Source organism: Cyprinodon tularosa, unplaced genomic scaffold (genome assembly GCF_016077235.1).
Source record: "Cyprinodon tularosa strain WSP-4 unplaced genomic scaffold, ASM1607723v1 ctg11, whole genome shotgun sequence".
Lineage (NCBI taxonomy): Eukaryota > Metazoa > Chordata > Actinopteri > Cyprinodontiformes > Cyprinodontidae > Cyprinodon > Cyprinodon tularosa.
The window spans coordinates 2936071-2951029 of NW_024037893.1; the positions used below are offsets into that span (position 1 = coordinate 2936071).

General features: G+C 35.9%; 2 protein-coding genes across 2 annotated transcripts; one reads left to right on the top strand and one right to left on the bottom strand.

Moving 5' to 3' along the window:
- Positions 1-528: 528 nt before the first annotated feature.
- Positions 529-2608, bottom strand: LOC119790524 (red-sensitive opsin). Its single transcript, XM_038296067.1, has 6 exons — positions 2492-2608; positions 1845-2141; positions 1571-1739; positions 1306-1471; positions 979-1218; positions 529-891 (listed from the first exon to the last, which is right to left on the bottom strand). Exons 1-6 carry the CDS (start codon positions 2592-2594, stop codon positions 793-795), a joined length of 1074 nt encoding a protein of 357 aa, XP_038151995.1. The 5' UTR covers positions 2595-2608; the 3' UTR covers positions 529-792.
- A 3145-nt stretch (positions 2609-5753) lies between these two features.
- Positions 5754-14329, top strand: gnl3l (guanine nucleotide binding protein-like 3 (nucleolar)-like). The gene is made up of 15 exons (XM_038295990.1): positions 5754-5836; positions 5924-5967; positions 6374-6484; positions 7484-7600; positions 7687-7770; positions 7878-8013; positions 8116-8219; positions 8331-8475; positions 8678-8765; positions 10127-10304; positions 10387-10529; positions 10618-10754; positions 11499-11653; positions 11770-11941; positions 14232-14329. The coding sequence occupies exons 1-15, from the start codon at positions 5824-5826 to the stop codon at positions 14282-14284; spliced, it is 1680 nt and encodes a 559-aa protein (XP_038151918.1). The 5' UTR covers positions 5754-5823; the 3' UTR covers positions 14285-14329.
- The last annotated feature ends 630 nt before the right edge of the window (positions 14330-14959 follow it).

The following is a 14959-nucleotide window of genomic DNA, read 5'->3' on the forward strand; positions in this document are numbered from 1 at the left end:
AAAAAAAAAAATAATAATTCAAAATGTTACTTACTATTATCAGTATATGAGTATCTTTGTTTTATCAAAAAAAGTGAGCTAGTTGTTCTGCCCTTTTTTGTGCGTTGGTTATGAGTATGTTGTTACGATTGACTTATAGATTTTTTTTGTTTTGTGTGGTAGTTTTTAGTTTATTCTTGTTATCATGTGGTTTTTAAGTTTTTTTTTGTTCACCTTTAGAGCTTCTGTTTAGAGTTTTGCTTTTTAGGTTAAGTTCTTTACTTGGGTATTTTCTGTTTTGGTCTTACACCATCTTTGCTTTTGCTTTTACTTTTTAGTTCACTTCTCCATTCTGATATTAGAAAGGTTTTTAATTTACTTTAGGCCTTGTAGTTTTTCTAAAGCGTTTAGTCTATTGGTTAGTATATGAAACAAATGAGAAAATGACATGATAACTAAATCTCTGTTACAGTCTGGTCATGTGTTTTATTTCTTCTTCTGTCACTTCTTCTGTTTTTTCAAGGTAGGCAATAATTAGAAAAAAAAATGTACACATGCTTCAGGATATTTTATTCAACTGAATATTGTAACATATACACTGAGAAATGTTTTTTTTTTTTTTTTGCTTTTTTACTCTGCAAGAATTCTATTTAGGTAAAAATAGATTTAAAAAAATGTAACAGCTATTTAATCTGTTTAGGAATTATATTTACAACACAAATAACATTTCAACTGCTATAAAGCTTTGTTCATTGCAAGAACAAAGTTTTGTGCAGATCAGAATTTTTTTCCCCCAACCAGAGAAATAGGCGTTTATGCCGGAGCCACAGAGGACACTTCTGTCTTTGATGTGGACACTTCAGAACCATCATCCACCTGTTTTCCAAAGAGCTGCATGATGCATGTGCGGAACTGCAAAAATAGAATTAAGGTTAAATAAAACAAAATATATTTGTTATGCTGGCTAAAGAAATGTAACAACATGATTGTTGTTCCAACCTGTCGGTTCATGAAGACATAGATAACTGGGTTGTAGATGGTGGCACTCTTGGCAAAGTATGCAGGCATTGCAGCAGCCAAAGGATGGAAAGAATAACCAGGGTTGGCTGCAGCAAAGCAGGCGAAAAAGGTGTAAGGTCCCCAGCAGACACAGTAAGCCAGGATCATCACAACAACCATCCTGGATACTTCCCTCTTAGCCTTCTGGGTTGACTCAGATTCCTTCTGCTGCATAGCAACCTATAGCCAACAAAACAACAGGATACATTGTACCAAACTTTTAGAAATGGTCTGCTTATCCTAAGGTTACAGAAAAGCTAAACTTACAGCACGAATGGCCAACCACACGGCCAGGTAGCATAAGATGATGATGGCCAGAGGAATGATGCAGCATGTAATCATAAGAACAATCATGTAGGACTGAACTCCAGGGTCTTCACTTCCACTGAACACATCAGGTCCACAGGATGTCTTCAGTCCATGGGGCCAATACCTGATGACAATATTTCAGGATTTAAACAATAAAATCTTCCCTTAATGATTATAGAAGATTTTCTTTGAGATATAAAGACCATATAACCAGAGAACCTACCTGCTCCATCCAAAGATGGGAGGAGCACACCACACAGCAGACCAGACCCAGGAGAACACAATTCCAGCTATGGCCCATTTGGCATCAAACTTGACGTTTCCAAAAGGTTTGCACACAACTATCCATCTCTCCCAAGAGATGATAGTCAGGGACCAAAGAGCAGCAATACCTTTGGAGAGTAAAATGTTCAAGTTGTGAAAACAAGAATATTCTTTTAGTTAGATGTAAATTAATTTACAGGTCTTCATCATGCAAAAACAATCTGAAGACTTACCACAAGTTGAGACGATATAGCCTTCAAAGACACACATTGGGTGTCCCAGAATGAAATATCCAAAAAACTGATTACACACGCTGATGGTGCTGGCAAAGACCGTCTCTCCAAGATCAGCAATAGCAAGGTTGACAAGAATCCAGTTAAGGGGATGACGGAGTTTCTTGAACTTTGCAGTGGCCACCAAAACGAGGCCATTGGTGAAGACTGATAGAACGACCACAAAAAACATCCATACTGTAGCAACGTTGTAAACCCACCGAGGAGCAATATGGTAGTTTGGTCCCTCAAAAGGATCTGGAAGCAAAGATTCACACATCAGAATCTGCAGTAGTGCACCATTCTAATTTAGAAATGATTCTAGACCAAAAAGTGTTTTTATGTCTAGCATCTAAAAATATGTTAATTTTAGATTCAGACTAATATAGTTTGTGCACAAATAGAAATAAAGTTATAATCAAATGAAATAAGAAACATCACTACAGCTAATGTTAATCATGTAAGCTGTTGTTTAAATGTCATTTCTTAAATTGCATGTCACTCAGCTAGGTTTCAGATTGCCAAACTCTACAAACACATCAACTCTACATCAGTCTCTATAAAAACACCAGGACTAAACATGAAACCGTTTGATATAAAAAACATGCCTCTGGTATGATTGCTGTTTGTGTACGTGAATGCAGAGCCCCTCGTTGTATCTTCATTGTGCCGCCTGGCAGCAAACACCTGTGCACCCCATTCCTCTGCCATCCTGGGTTTGGAAGGAGATACTCAGCTGTCGTACCTTCCTTTCGCTCGTTCAGGTGCTTTACCTCAGACTTCAGCTTATATACCCGCGCTTTACTAAACTCTGATGGGATTACTTTAAAATCATATTAAACCCGTGGTCAGCCACTTGGCAGAGATGCTCAATCCTAATCCAAAACACATATTATAAACTGTATGTAAAACAATCTCCTAATGATATTAAAAGACTCAGGATTTCAATTCAGACTACATTTATAGATTAAATTATGTTAAATTATGTTAAAATTATGTATTCTGTTATGACATTAGCACATAATAACAACACTGTCAAATGTTGCTCAGCAATTGGGAAATTTATTCTCTTTAAACATTAAACCTATCAATAAGTTTAAAGTTGGAATTTTGAATTTGAAGTGTTAAAAAAAATAAATTCAGATTGTGTGTGATGCTGTGGGTTGCTTAGGAGTCAGACCTTAAACCAGATTTAGAGGCCAAGAGGAGGTCCTCATTCTAACTGAGGCGGGTACACTTAATGACACGCATAGCAGGTAAGGCATCTCTAATCCCTCCGGAAAGAAGCTTCACCTGAACGTGTTGGATGTTTTGACCCAACTTAGATGCAGCAAGTAACGTCACAGCCATTAAAGCCAATGAGGATGTGCAAAGAAGATTTGAAAGACACATTCCGGTTAATGAGGGTTTTACCGTTTAAAGCCAAGTTTTTGGACAATACTTTGGTTTGCTATAATGGATGAAGCAGTGATTTAAAAAGGTTATTGTTTCATGACGGTGCTTATATCTGATCTTTTTGAGGTTGATTTAAAGACTACAGCCAAAAACAGGGGATGTTTACAGACATGAGATTAGACAGATATTTCACTAAAACCTTATATGGAAGTGTAGAAAATACTTAATGTGCCTTGGGAAAGTCCAAGAATAATAAATGTGTAACCTATAAAAGACATTTTATTCAACAAAGTATATATTTTAAAGTAGTTTTGGTATAGCAGCATGACTAGTAGTCTAAGAAATCTAAAACTCTTTAAAGTTGTAAAGAAATGGGATATTAACTTAAAATTCATAAATAGCCTTAATGTTTAGCATAATTAGAATGTAGTGTTTTCAAGTTGCTCAAGTAATTATTTACCTATCCAATGATTAAAAATAAATCCTAGTCAAAGTGAAGTCATGACTTTAAGACAGTAGGAGAATGTTTTTCAGGAAAAATCAAGTGCATGACAATTTATTAAACATTTCTAGATATTTATATATGTATGTGTATATATATATATTTAAATAGTATTTCAGTCATGCAGTTACTACAAGCTAGTAATTGACACAAAAACCCTGGTTTATTTAGGGAGAACATTTTATTTTTTAGAATATTTTACTTTACTTTTAATCACGTAAGACGGTAAGAATAGTAAAGTGATCATAAATCTGATTTTGAATCATCATAAACCTCCCTTCTCAGTCTGAACACCATTTTATTACTATCCTGCCAAATCTACTCCTATATATTCTGACCAACCAGCAAGGCAACAGATCTATAAACTGCACAAATGTGCAGCACACTATAGAACCAATTAATAAAAGTGTTCTTTTCTTTTTTTTTTTTTTTTTGCAGTTTAAGCAAGCGATTAAGCTGTAGAAAAGGGGATTTCAAGGTAATCTAAAAAAGAAAGAATAAATTCTTTTGATATTTTAAGGAGTTATTTGCATAATAAATACATAAAGAAATAACCATTTGTATTTGTGTTCCAGGATCTATCCATGTTAAGCCCTTGCTCCACATTCGAGTTCTAATGGTTTTGTGACACCGTGTCCTGTAGATAAACCAGAAGGCAACCAATATGTCAGATTAAACCATTACACCAGCTTTGGTTAATCTATTACCTTTAAAATAACTGTACGTTTGAATGGTTTACGGATTACGGAGAGGATGTGCCAGAGCTAATTGGACTAATTAATATAATGGAACAACCTGAGGTGTACTTTTAATCTGATTTGTTGTTCTGACTTGAGTAATTTTCAAGTGAATTGTCAGGAATCTCAGTGTACAACAACACAAAGTTCTCAAGTTACCTCCCTTGCTGTAGCACAATACTGTTAGGGTCAAAATTATGCATATTGCCTACAAACTTCAGACTTCAATATCCTCTTGCCTTATATATAATCATACAATTTTGCATAGATTCAATTCAAAGACTATAGCTGATGTGCTGTAAAAAAAAATAATTGTTGCAAATTTTTAAACCTTATCCCGGGTTGAGCCAGTGAGTATAATATAGGCCTATACTCTATGACCAATAAGTTTAAAGTAATTTAGACTACACAGTAAATTGCAGAACAATTTAAAGGCTCTGGTGGGAGCAAAGTCATGACTGGACTTCTCTGTCTACAAGTGTGACTTTTTCCACTTTATCATCCCACAGTCCACCACAAGGTTATTTAGTCTCCAGGCCAAGGTATATGTAGTCCAAAATATTTTAAAGTTTATATATTCATTTTTGGGTCATGGCCAAAAGAACGAGATCACGGATACAAGCAGCTGAAAAGAGTTTTCTCCGTTGTGTGTCTGGGCTCTCCCTTAGAGATAGGGTGAGGAGCTCAGTCATCTGGGGAGGACGCAGAGTAAAGCCGCTGCTCCTCCACATCAGGAGGAGTCAGTTGAGGAGGCTTGGGCATCTGATTAGGATGCCTCCTTGTGAGGTGTTTCAGGCACATCCCCCAGGGAGGAGGCCCACGGGGAGACCCAGGACACGCTGGATGGGCTATTTTTCTCGGTTTCTCAGCTGGCCCCGACGACCTGACCCCGGATAAGGGGAAGAAGATGGATGGATGGATGGATGGATGGATGGATGGATGGATGGATGGATGGATGGATGGATGGATGGATGGATGGATGGATGGATGGATGGATGGATGGATGGATGGATGGATGGATGGATGGATGGATATTCATTTGTTTCATTAGGCTGCTCCTGCTTTGGTTAAAAAAAAACAACACAGACATAACACAAAATAAATAAATAAATAACAGACCCATGCTGCTCCCTTTACTTTTACAAATACCCAGATAGGCCTACATACTTGGTTTGGTTCTTCTTCTTCCTTGGGGTTGCAGAAATTGGCTTTGATAATGATGCTTTTATTCTGAAAGTTTACCGGATGTTGACGGCGAATTAGCCAGCTGACGCACACGTGCGGTAAAAGAAGCAAGGCTGAAGTCATGTCCAAAGCAAGTACGTCTACAAATACTGTGATAGATCTATAATCCTGGTATATGTGTGCATATAATCGGCTGAAATGTTTTCTTGGTTTGTTTACAGAGCAAAAACGAGCTAAACGTCTTGGTTTTCTCGGGAGATTTAAGGTAAGCCCCATCTTGGCTAACTAAGTAGCTAACTTTTACTTCAGGCATCACTTGTCTGATGATTCTCGTCTGTCACTCACACAGATTCATGTGTATTTCAACGAAAGGTTATAACTTTACCAGGGATATATATATTTTCCGTTCTGAAAATATTTTAACTCTATTTAATCGCTTGGTTTAGTAAGTAGCTGTCAAAGTTCCCATCTGCTGTATGTAAGAATAAACGAATATCAATTCAGCTTCTTTACTTTGCTGTAGATCTGTCTTTTGGTATCCTAAAAATATATAAATATCGTTTTCTCTACTTGATGATGAACTCTGAAGGACTGGGATCTTAAGGTGTGGTCATTGTGTTGAGCTGGGATCCTCTTTAATCCCTTTAAAAATATGTTTGCTTTTCTTTCAGACTAAAGATGGGCGGAAAGCTGATGGCTCAGGGTCAGCAAACAATGCAAAGCAGCCTGCTGCTCACCAGGTCAAGGACTCCAGAAACCCAGAGGATGTCAGGAAGCAAAGGGTAACCTTCTTTGCTTTTTAAGGTCCATTTCTGAGTCACATTTTGCCAACAAGAACCAAATTCCTAACAATAACTTCTAGTTCGGCTTTTACAAGCCATAAGTTTATAAGATTATACAGATTTGTGTTGTCATTAGGGCTGAAACAATCATGATTTACTGATTATTGAAATAACCATGTATTGAATTTTATCTTTAATAATTTTTTTTATTTTATTTGCATGTTTAACCATTTTGCTTATACACAGACGATGAGAATTGGCTTTGTAACTCCTACAAGCCGCATTTTTTTTCAGGGCCCACTTTAAATCAAAAAAGGAAGAAACGCTTTGCCTGTAGATACATACATCAATAACCACCATTATAAAAATAATATAATGTTATGCATTTGAAATAATATATTATTTCAAATGCATAATGTAACAATCTTATGCATTTAAAACATTGCTATCCCTGTTCATAAGCATAAAAAACCCTTTTATAATAAAGGTATTTTTAAACTCACAGCATCCAATTAGTCGAATTTTATAGAATAGTTTGATGCAAAGCAATATTTTCGTTATTTTTTTAAAGATTTTTTAAAATGCGAGAAAAAAAAGCAAAAAAAACTGCAGTGTTTTGGTTGATGTTATGTTTTACCCTAGAATAAAGTCACTGCTAGTTAAACCTATATAAAGATTATAGTTACAGTTAGACTTATCAGCTGTGTACTTTAACTAGAATAGCTCAATTTTATATTTGTATATTTCCCTTATAATGTATATTATTAATTACCAAATATGTAAAGATACAATATAATATGGGCTTATATAAAATAAATCAATGTCGTCAAGTGACGTTTCAGCTCCTTGAAGGATTTTATCCTTTCCTGTTTTGAATATTTGAACCTCTAATTGTTTTTTTAATGGCTTTTTGAAGGCTAGGGGTAAGAATATCCCCAGGGAATGGGATTTAAACCTAAGGGGGGTCAATTTAAGGCTATAATATACTTTTCTTTTTAGCTCCAAGCTCTTCAGGAAAAGCAGAAACTGTCCAGAGAGCGCGAGATGTTGAAGAGGAGAAATTTACAGACCTTTCAGAATGACATCCTACAACGACAAAGAGAGTTTGAGCTGAAGGTAAATGAAAGTCCATTCTGACAGATAGTCGAATGCTGAATATTGCAGTTTGTTTCAAGTTGTTTTTCTTCAAATTATCCCCACAGGAAACAGAGATGCAGAGTTTGGAAAAACATGTAAACTTTGAAAACGAGAATTCAAGAAAGGCGTATTATAGAGAATTTAAAAAGGTAGGTTTCTGTTAAATCATTGTCATTGGTCAAGCTCTCTTTGCATATTAAAGGTTTGAATGCGCTTCAAGTAGACTGGATTGTGTAAACGAGTTGTTGTTTGGAAGGTTGTGGAGGCTTCAGATGTCATTTTGGAGGTCTTGGATGCACGGGACCCTCTGGGCTGCAGATGTCCTCAGGTGGAACAAGCCGTTATTCAGAGTGGAACCAACAAGAGGATCGTTTTAGTCCTTAACAAGATCGGTAAGAATGTCTGTACCTTCAATTATGAAAAATGTGATCTGGGGTTCATTATGTTTTTATGCTTTCTGTTTGTGTTTTATTTTCAAAACTATTTTATTACAGATTTGGTGTCAAAAGAAATAATTGAAAAGTGGATAAAATATCTCCGTAACGAGTTTCCTACTGTGGCTTTCAAAGCCTCCACCCAGCAGCAAAATAAGAACCTGGTAAACACTAGTTCTTATAAACCATATATTAGACAAGTCTCCATATATTAAAGCTGTGTTATTAAAGTTTGATAAAGTTAATACCACTGGGCTTTGTCTTTTTGCAAGTAGAAACGCAGTAACGTTCCTGTGACACAAGCCACCTCTGAGCTCCTGAGCAGCAGCGCATGCATCGGAGCCGACTGCCTGATGAAATTATTGGCAAACTATTGCCGCAACCAGGACATTAAGACCGCCATCACTGTGGGAGTTGTAGGTAAGATGCTGAATGCAGTGACACAGTTAATGTGCTTTAAGGGTTCTTTACCTGCTGCTCTTGATTTTAGGTTGTATTTAGCAAAGAACATGTGAAAAACAAAACTTTATTCATAGACTGTGGAAAAAAAAAATCAATTGTAGTTCATGTTTATAATGTGGTTTAGCATTAACTGACGGATTTGTACTTTCTGTTCTTTAAGGTTTTCCTAATGTTGGAAAGAGTAGTTTGATCAACAGTCTGAAAAGGGCCCGGGCGTGCAGTGTTGGAGCCACACCTGGGGTCACAAAGTGAGTGTGTGTTAAAACTGGTGAGGAAGAAGAGAGGGACAATAACAAAAAAAACTATATATATATATATATATATATATGGCAAAATAATGGTCATATGTTTATACAGGATTCTGTGGTGGGCTTTCTTAGCAGTCTCTGAAGTTTGATATAATGATATCGTATCAACCAAAATTATAAAATAGAAGCTTGTGTTTAGATTTTGACCTTATTTAAAAGATCTAGATTTTTTAAAAGCATTTAATGAAACCCCTTCATAAATTATGTGCTATTATCCTGCATTAGTTCAGACATCGTCACATTTTGAGCACAAGAGGCACATTTAGGGCTGAAACCAATAATCTGATTAATCTTGATTAATTGATTACTGAAATAATCGTCAGCTAATTTAGTAACCGATTATAGACTGTAAAACATGTATCACATGTGATACAGTAGTAATTACATCAAAATTGTGGAAAAAATAAATAAATAAAGATTTTAGATTTAACATATAAAAAAAATAAACATTTTCATTTGTTGGTATGCTCCCTCCAGATCTCCTCAAGTGGAAAAGTTTTAGTTTCACCTGGTTTAATTTCGTCAAATGTCTTCTTTAAGGAACCTTTGGCTATCTGATTTTTAATATATTAATTGAAAAAATAATCAACTGTTTAATCGCTTGGAAAATAAGCTCTAGGCAAAACCACACAGCTGGTCTTTATGGGTGTGCTAATGTGGTTGGACAGGAATTTTCTCTTAATTGCTTGAAACAAATCTTTGAGCTCCAAAGCTGGTCTTCCTCTCTCCTCTTTCAACTGCAAAGTCAAATTTGGCAAAGTAATTTTGTGTTTTGAGAAGTAATTTTCTTTAAAGAAATTTAAATGCCATATGTTTGCAGACTAGAGAGGAATTAATCTAAAATTGTTTGAGCTTATTGATTGACTAACAACTAAATGATAAGGGGCCATTAAAAAAGGTTTTCTCATAACATCTCTCTATAACATGAAAGGCTAAATATTTATTTTACAATATGATGAGTTAAAATAATACTTTGTTTATTGTACCAGCTGTATTAAATACTGATAAGGCATCAAATAAAGGCCTATCAGATTAAAAGACCCAGGAAATTCAGGTTTATATATCCCTCATGCTATATTTAGCATGAAGCTGAAGGTGACAGTCGAGTGGAATAAGGGGCATAGGCTTATGGCCTTGTCACTAAGCTTAATTTTTCTCTATCTTAAAACCATTGTTCGGTTCAGACTTCGGAAAACAAAGTAAACTTCAGTCATCCTTCTTGTGTTCAAAGCAGACCTCAAAACACTGAACTCAGTTCGTGGAATGTTTAACTTTCATTTCTTATTTAATTTGGTCTCCAGATGTCTTCAAGAAGTGCATTTGGACAAACACATTAAACTTCTGGATTGTCCCGGAATTGTCATGGCAACGTCGACAACGGATGCTGCAATGATTCTCCGTAACTGTGTGAAAATCGAGCAGCTTGTAGATCCTCTTCCCCCTGTTGAGGCCATCCTCCGAAGATGTAACAAGGCACAGGTCCAAACCAACACACCTTTAACTATTCACAGGTTGGTACTGCATCTCTGTCGGGGCCTTGACTGGATCTTCCTGTGTACAGATCATTGAGCACTACGGTGTTCCAGACTTCCAGATGGCTCAGGAGTTCCTGGCTCTTCTTGCACGCCGTCAGGGCAAACTGAGAAAGGGAGGACTGCCTGACACGGATAAAGCAGCAAAGAGCGTGTTAATGGACTGGACGGGGTGGGTTATTCAGCTTATTCATCCTTTTAACAATCATGTTCAGTTTGTGTTTGTTTGATATAAATGGTCTATGGTTGTGTTTGTGCAGAGGGAGGATCAGCTACTTCACACACCCTCCAGAAACTCACACTCTGCCCACCCACGTCAGCGCTGAGATCGTTTCAGAGATGGGAAAAGCATTTGACTGGGATGAGTTGGAAAAGGGAAATCAGGAGGTTCTTGCAGGTAGAATGTCTAAGTCTATAACCTCATGCGGACAAAACACAGTAATAGCATTGCATAAAGACGGAACAGAACAGGATTCTGTGGTGGGCTTTCTTAGCAGTCTGTGAAGTTTGATATAATGATATCGTATCAACCAAAATTATAAAATAGAAGCTTGTGTTTAGATTTTGACCTTATTTAAACGATCTAGATTATTTAAAAGCTTTTAATTATGCTTGAAAAAAGCCCACATTATTAAACAGCACGGCAGCAATTGAAACATATGTTATGTAAGCATCAAATTAGATATTTTAACCTTTTTAATTTTTTAGACTTCCCTCTTTTTGTATATATATATATATATATATATATATATAAATAAATATAATCCCCCTTTATATCACTGTCTAGTAGTTACTTTGTTCACTGTAAACAGATTTTATCCATCGTTCATTAGACACACTAACGGACGCTGCGTGATGTTATTGTCGTTGTCTGGGCAACCACAATGTTTTACATCATGTGGCAATGTTCAGCCAATCATGTAGCGTAATGTCACTGGCATGAAGCAGAACCTGAGCAGATCTGGTACCTACACCGTACAGTTTAAGAACATACACCTTGAGCGGTGGACTTTTAAACCCTGTGGTTTCGTCGTACAGTTTGAGCTGTAGCTGAGTACAATGATTGAAGCTATAAAGTGTAGGCCTTAGTCAGATCAAGTGTCTTGCTGAGAAAAACACTCAAATTATTATTGTGTTCCAGAGTCCTCCTGTTCCGATGTCCAAATGGGATTCTGCATGGAAACTGCTGGCATGACACAAGGGGGTCAGAATGAGTCACCTGAATTTGAAATGGGTGGAGAGTCTGTGGAAGATAAAGACGAATCCGAAGTCATGGAGGATGATCAGGATTCGGAGGTGAGGAGGTTTTTCTCCTTACACTTTATTAACTTTTAAACCCTCAGTTTATTCTTAACATACTGATTTTAAACTAACCCTGTCTATTTGATGTATTTCTGTCCTGCTTTATATAGTTTGGACCAATGACTGTAGAGATAAAAACACAGAAAAAGACAGACTTTTCTGTAAAAGATGCTGCTCCCAAAGCTCCGGACCTGAAGGATATTCTGAAAGTAGATCCTTTACAGCAGGGCCAAGCCCTCCTAGCTGCCAACAAGAAAAGGAAAAAGCAGCAAAAGAGAGCAGGTTTGTATAATCCCTTTTTAAATTCCAGGTTTGTTTACCAAATAACTATAACTTCTTTATTACCCTTTTTTTAATGGTTAAAACACTAAAAAGGCCCAACTGTTTGTTAAAATAAAGTTTTCATTTGAAAAAGTAGACTGTCTTTTGAGAGAACATTTAGTTTTATCACAAAGCTGGTTTACCTTATGGAGGGGTCTATAACCGTGGGAACAAATAAATGAAACATGCACTTAAGATTAGATTTTTCTGTCTGGCCATCATTTATTTGTTGCAGATATCAACACAATAAAATAATGTAATCTTAAACATGATGCGCACCGGGTTAGAATGAGAGGGTTGTTTTTTTCTGTGTTCATTTTAAAACATCAATGTTTTCTTTCAGCATTAAGCATTGTGCACTAGAGAGCTGAATAAAGCCGCAGCTTCCATTTTCTGCTGTAGGGATATAGATATGATGTTTGATAGCTGTGAGAGTATGATGTTATGTTTTTCACACATTGACTCTACACACAGCCACAACAGCACTATTCTGGTCTCCGTGGGTACTTGTTGATTGCAGCCAGACCATAACTTAATGCATGACATGTATCTATCTTATTATCTAGAGGATGTGCTGGCCCAGTGGTGTGCACAAACATTTTTAAGGTCAGGGATGGAAAGAAAAAAAAAAGGGGCAAATATAGTCCTGATCATTTTAATCATTTTAGAGGGCACTTCAGCACACGTTTTGACTCCTGAGAGGGTACTTTAAACACCCGTTTTGGCCCCCAGGAGGGTACTTTAACACGCGCATTGGCTCTTGAGAGGGCACTAGAGCATAGGAGTAGCGGCCTAGTGGTTAGGGCATAGAGCTTGGAATCCTGAGGATGTGAGTTTGAAACCCACTCCCACAGACTGCCATTCTGGGTTACTGAGCAAGACCTTTACCCCCCATTGCTCCCTGGCTCCCCATGATGGCAGCCCACTGCTCCCCAAAGGGATGAGTTAAATGCAGAGAGTGAATTTCTCCAATGTGAGATAAAAAATTATTTATTATTATTATTATCATTATTATTATTATTATTATTATTATTATCCTGTGAATGTTGCTGTACTGGCCAACCTACTGTCATTAACTTCCACTTCATACAATATTAATGTTAATAATTATCTGAAATATTATTTTGACATTTTACCTTGGCGGAGAGAAAATGAACTTTATATGTTGAAGCAACAGTTTACTTTTGAGTAGAGATTTCCTAAAAGATTGAACCTTGATCTGACCTTGTGGTGAAATTTCTGCAAAAAATACAAAAACTTTAGGAACACAATGAAAATAAAAACTACATAAAAAAACAGGGATAGGGTTTTAATTCGTTTTTTTAATATTATTATTATCATCATTATGGTGCCTCTATTAAAGAACATGTGCCACATTATATTAAGGTCTTTAAATGTTAAGGTCTTTTAAATTGAAATGCCTCAAACTCCCACTCAGCATGTCAGTCCTCGAGAAGACTAAAAAACACTTTGAAGGAGGAAAATCCGGGTTACAGTGTCTCTTTTAAACAGGACTGAGTATGAGACAGATGGTGACTGTAACTTCTTCAAGCCTCAAAAGAAGAAATGAAAATGGAGTGGGGAAAGAAAATGCTTGTCGAGTATCTTGTTGGTTAAAACATTAATGCAGTCAGTAGCACAGTTTTTCTTTTATGGCTGTGTTGCTTGCACTGCACCCTAGACCACGAAATCCTATGAATTACCTTTTTTTTGTCATAAATATAAAGAATTGTTATAGAAATCAATTTATTTAACCAATACCAGAACCAGCCACATGATGGTACTGTTAGAAAGCAATTATTAATGAAATAAAGATTTATGTGCCCTACAGAGCCTTCTCAAAGATCTTTCCTCCCAGGAACAAACTAAGTCGTTGTTTACATCCGTGCTTTGGTTTGAAGTTTTTTCATTCTACTTGAAAATATTTGTTGTTGCAGTTAAAAGCATAATTCTTTACAGTTTTAAATTGTTTCCCCTCTGTTGCACGTTTTAGTTAATCTAAGAATGCAGTTTTTGCTATCTGTATAATCGGATTTTCTGTTGTCCCGACAATGGGTCAATAAAAACTTATTCTGTCAAGCTATTTGAAACCTGATAGATCCTGTTTGAGCACAACCTCCTCAGGCATAAAGTATTTCGCTGACTCAAAAGCAAGAGATATTTGTTTTTACAGTTAATATTACATAGCTTGATTTGGATTGGAATAAATCTAAAAAAAGGTTTGTTTGTTTTTTTTGTTTTTTTTTTACAGACAAAATTGCAACCAAGCTCTCCGACACGCTGACATCTGCAATGGACTTTTAACTCTCAGATGGCTGATGGAAAATAAATTAAAATGAAAGCTGAACACCTCTTAGTCCTGTCTTTGCTTGAACTTAATTCACAGGCATGGTATTATTTGGGACCTTAAAATCGTGAATATGAGTTATATTAATATGCCGAACGTTTGCACTTCTATCTCAAATGTTTTACTTTTTACTTAAAGTTATTTATAATTAACTTCAATAGCAGCAATCTGCTTATACAGGGAAAACTATTGTTTTTTTTTTTTTTTTTTATCCAAAACTTTATTGAGAAGTTACAAATTACAAAATAGTCACAAAAAATATCACAAGATATAGAATAGTATCTCCAAAATAAGTGTTCAATGATGGAGTACAATTAGAATTAAGATACTTTTAAGATAAGATACTTTAACTTAAATAACAGAAGAGATTTAAACACAACAAACAAAAAAGAAAAGAAGGCAAGATATATTACCTTTCTCCGAATATTTCCTGAATTACATTAACAGTGAATTACATTTTTTATTAATTCTTTGGATACAATTTAAGTAATTTTTTTTTTATCATTTTCAAACACAGGGAAGAAAGGTCGACCTTTGGAAAATTTGGTTTTATGTATGTGGAATTTTGCAATTAGATAATAATCAAGTTAACCAAGAGTTGCATTTTCCTATCATTATTAGTATAAGGGGAA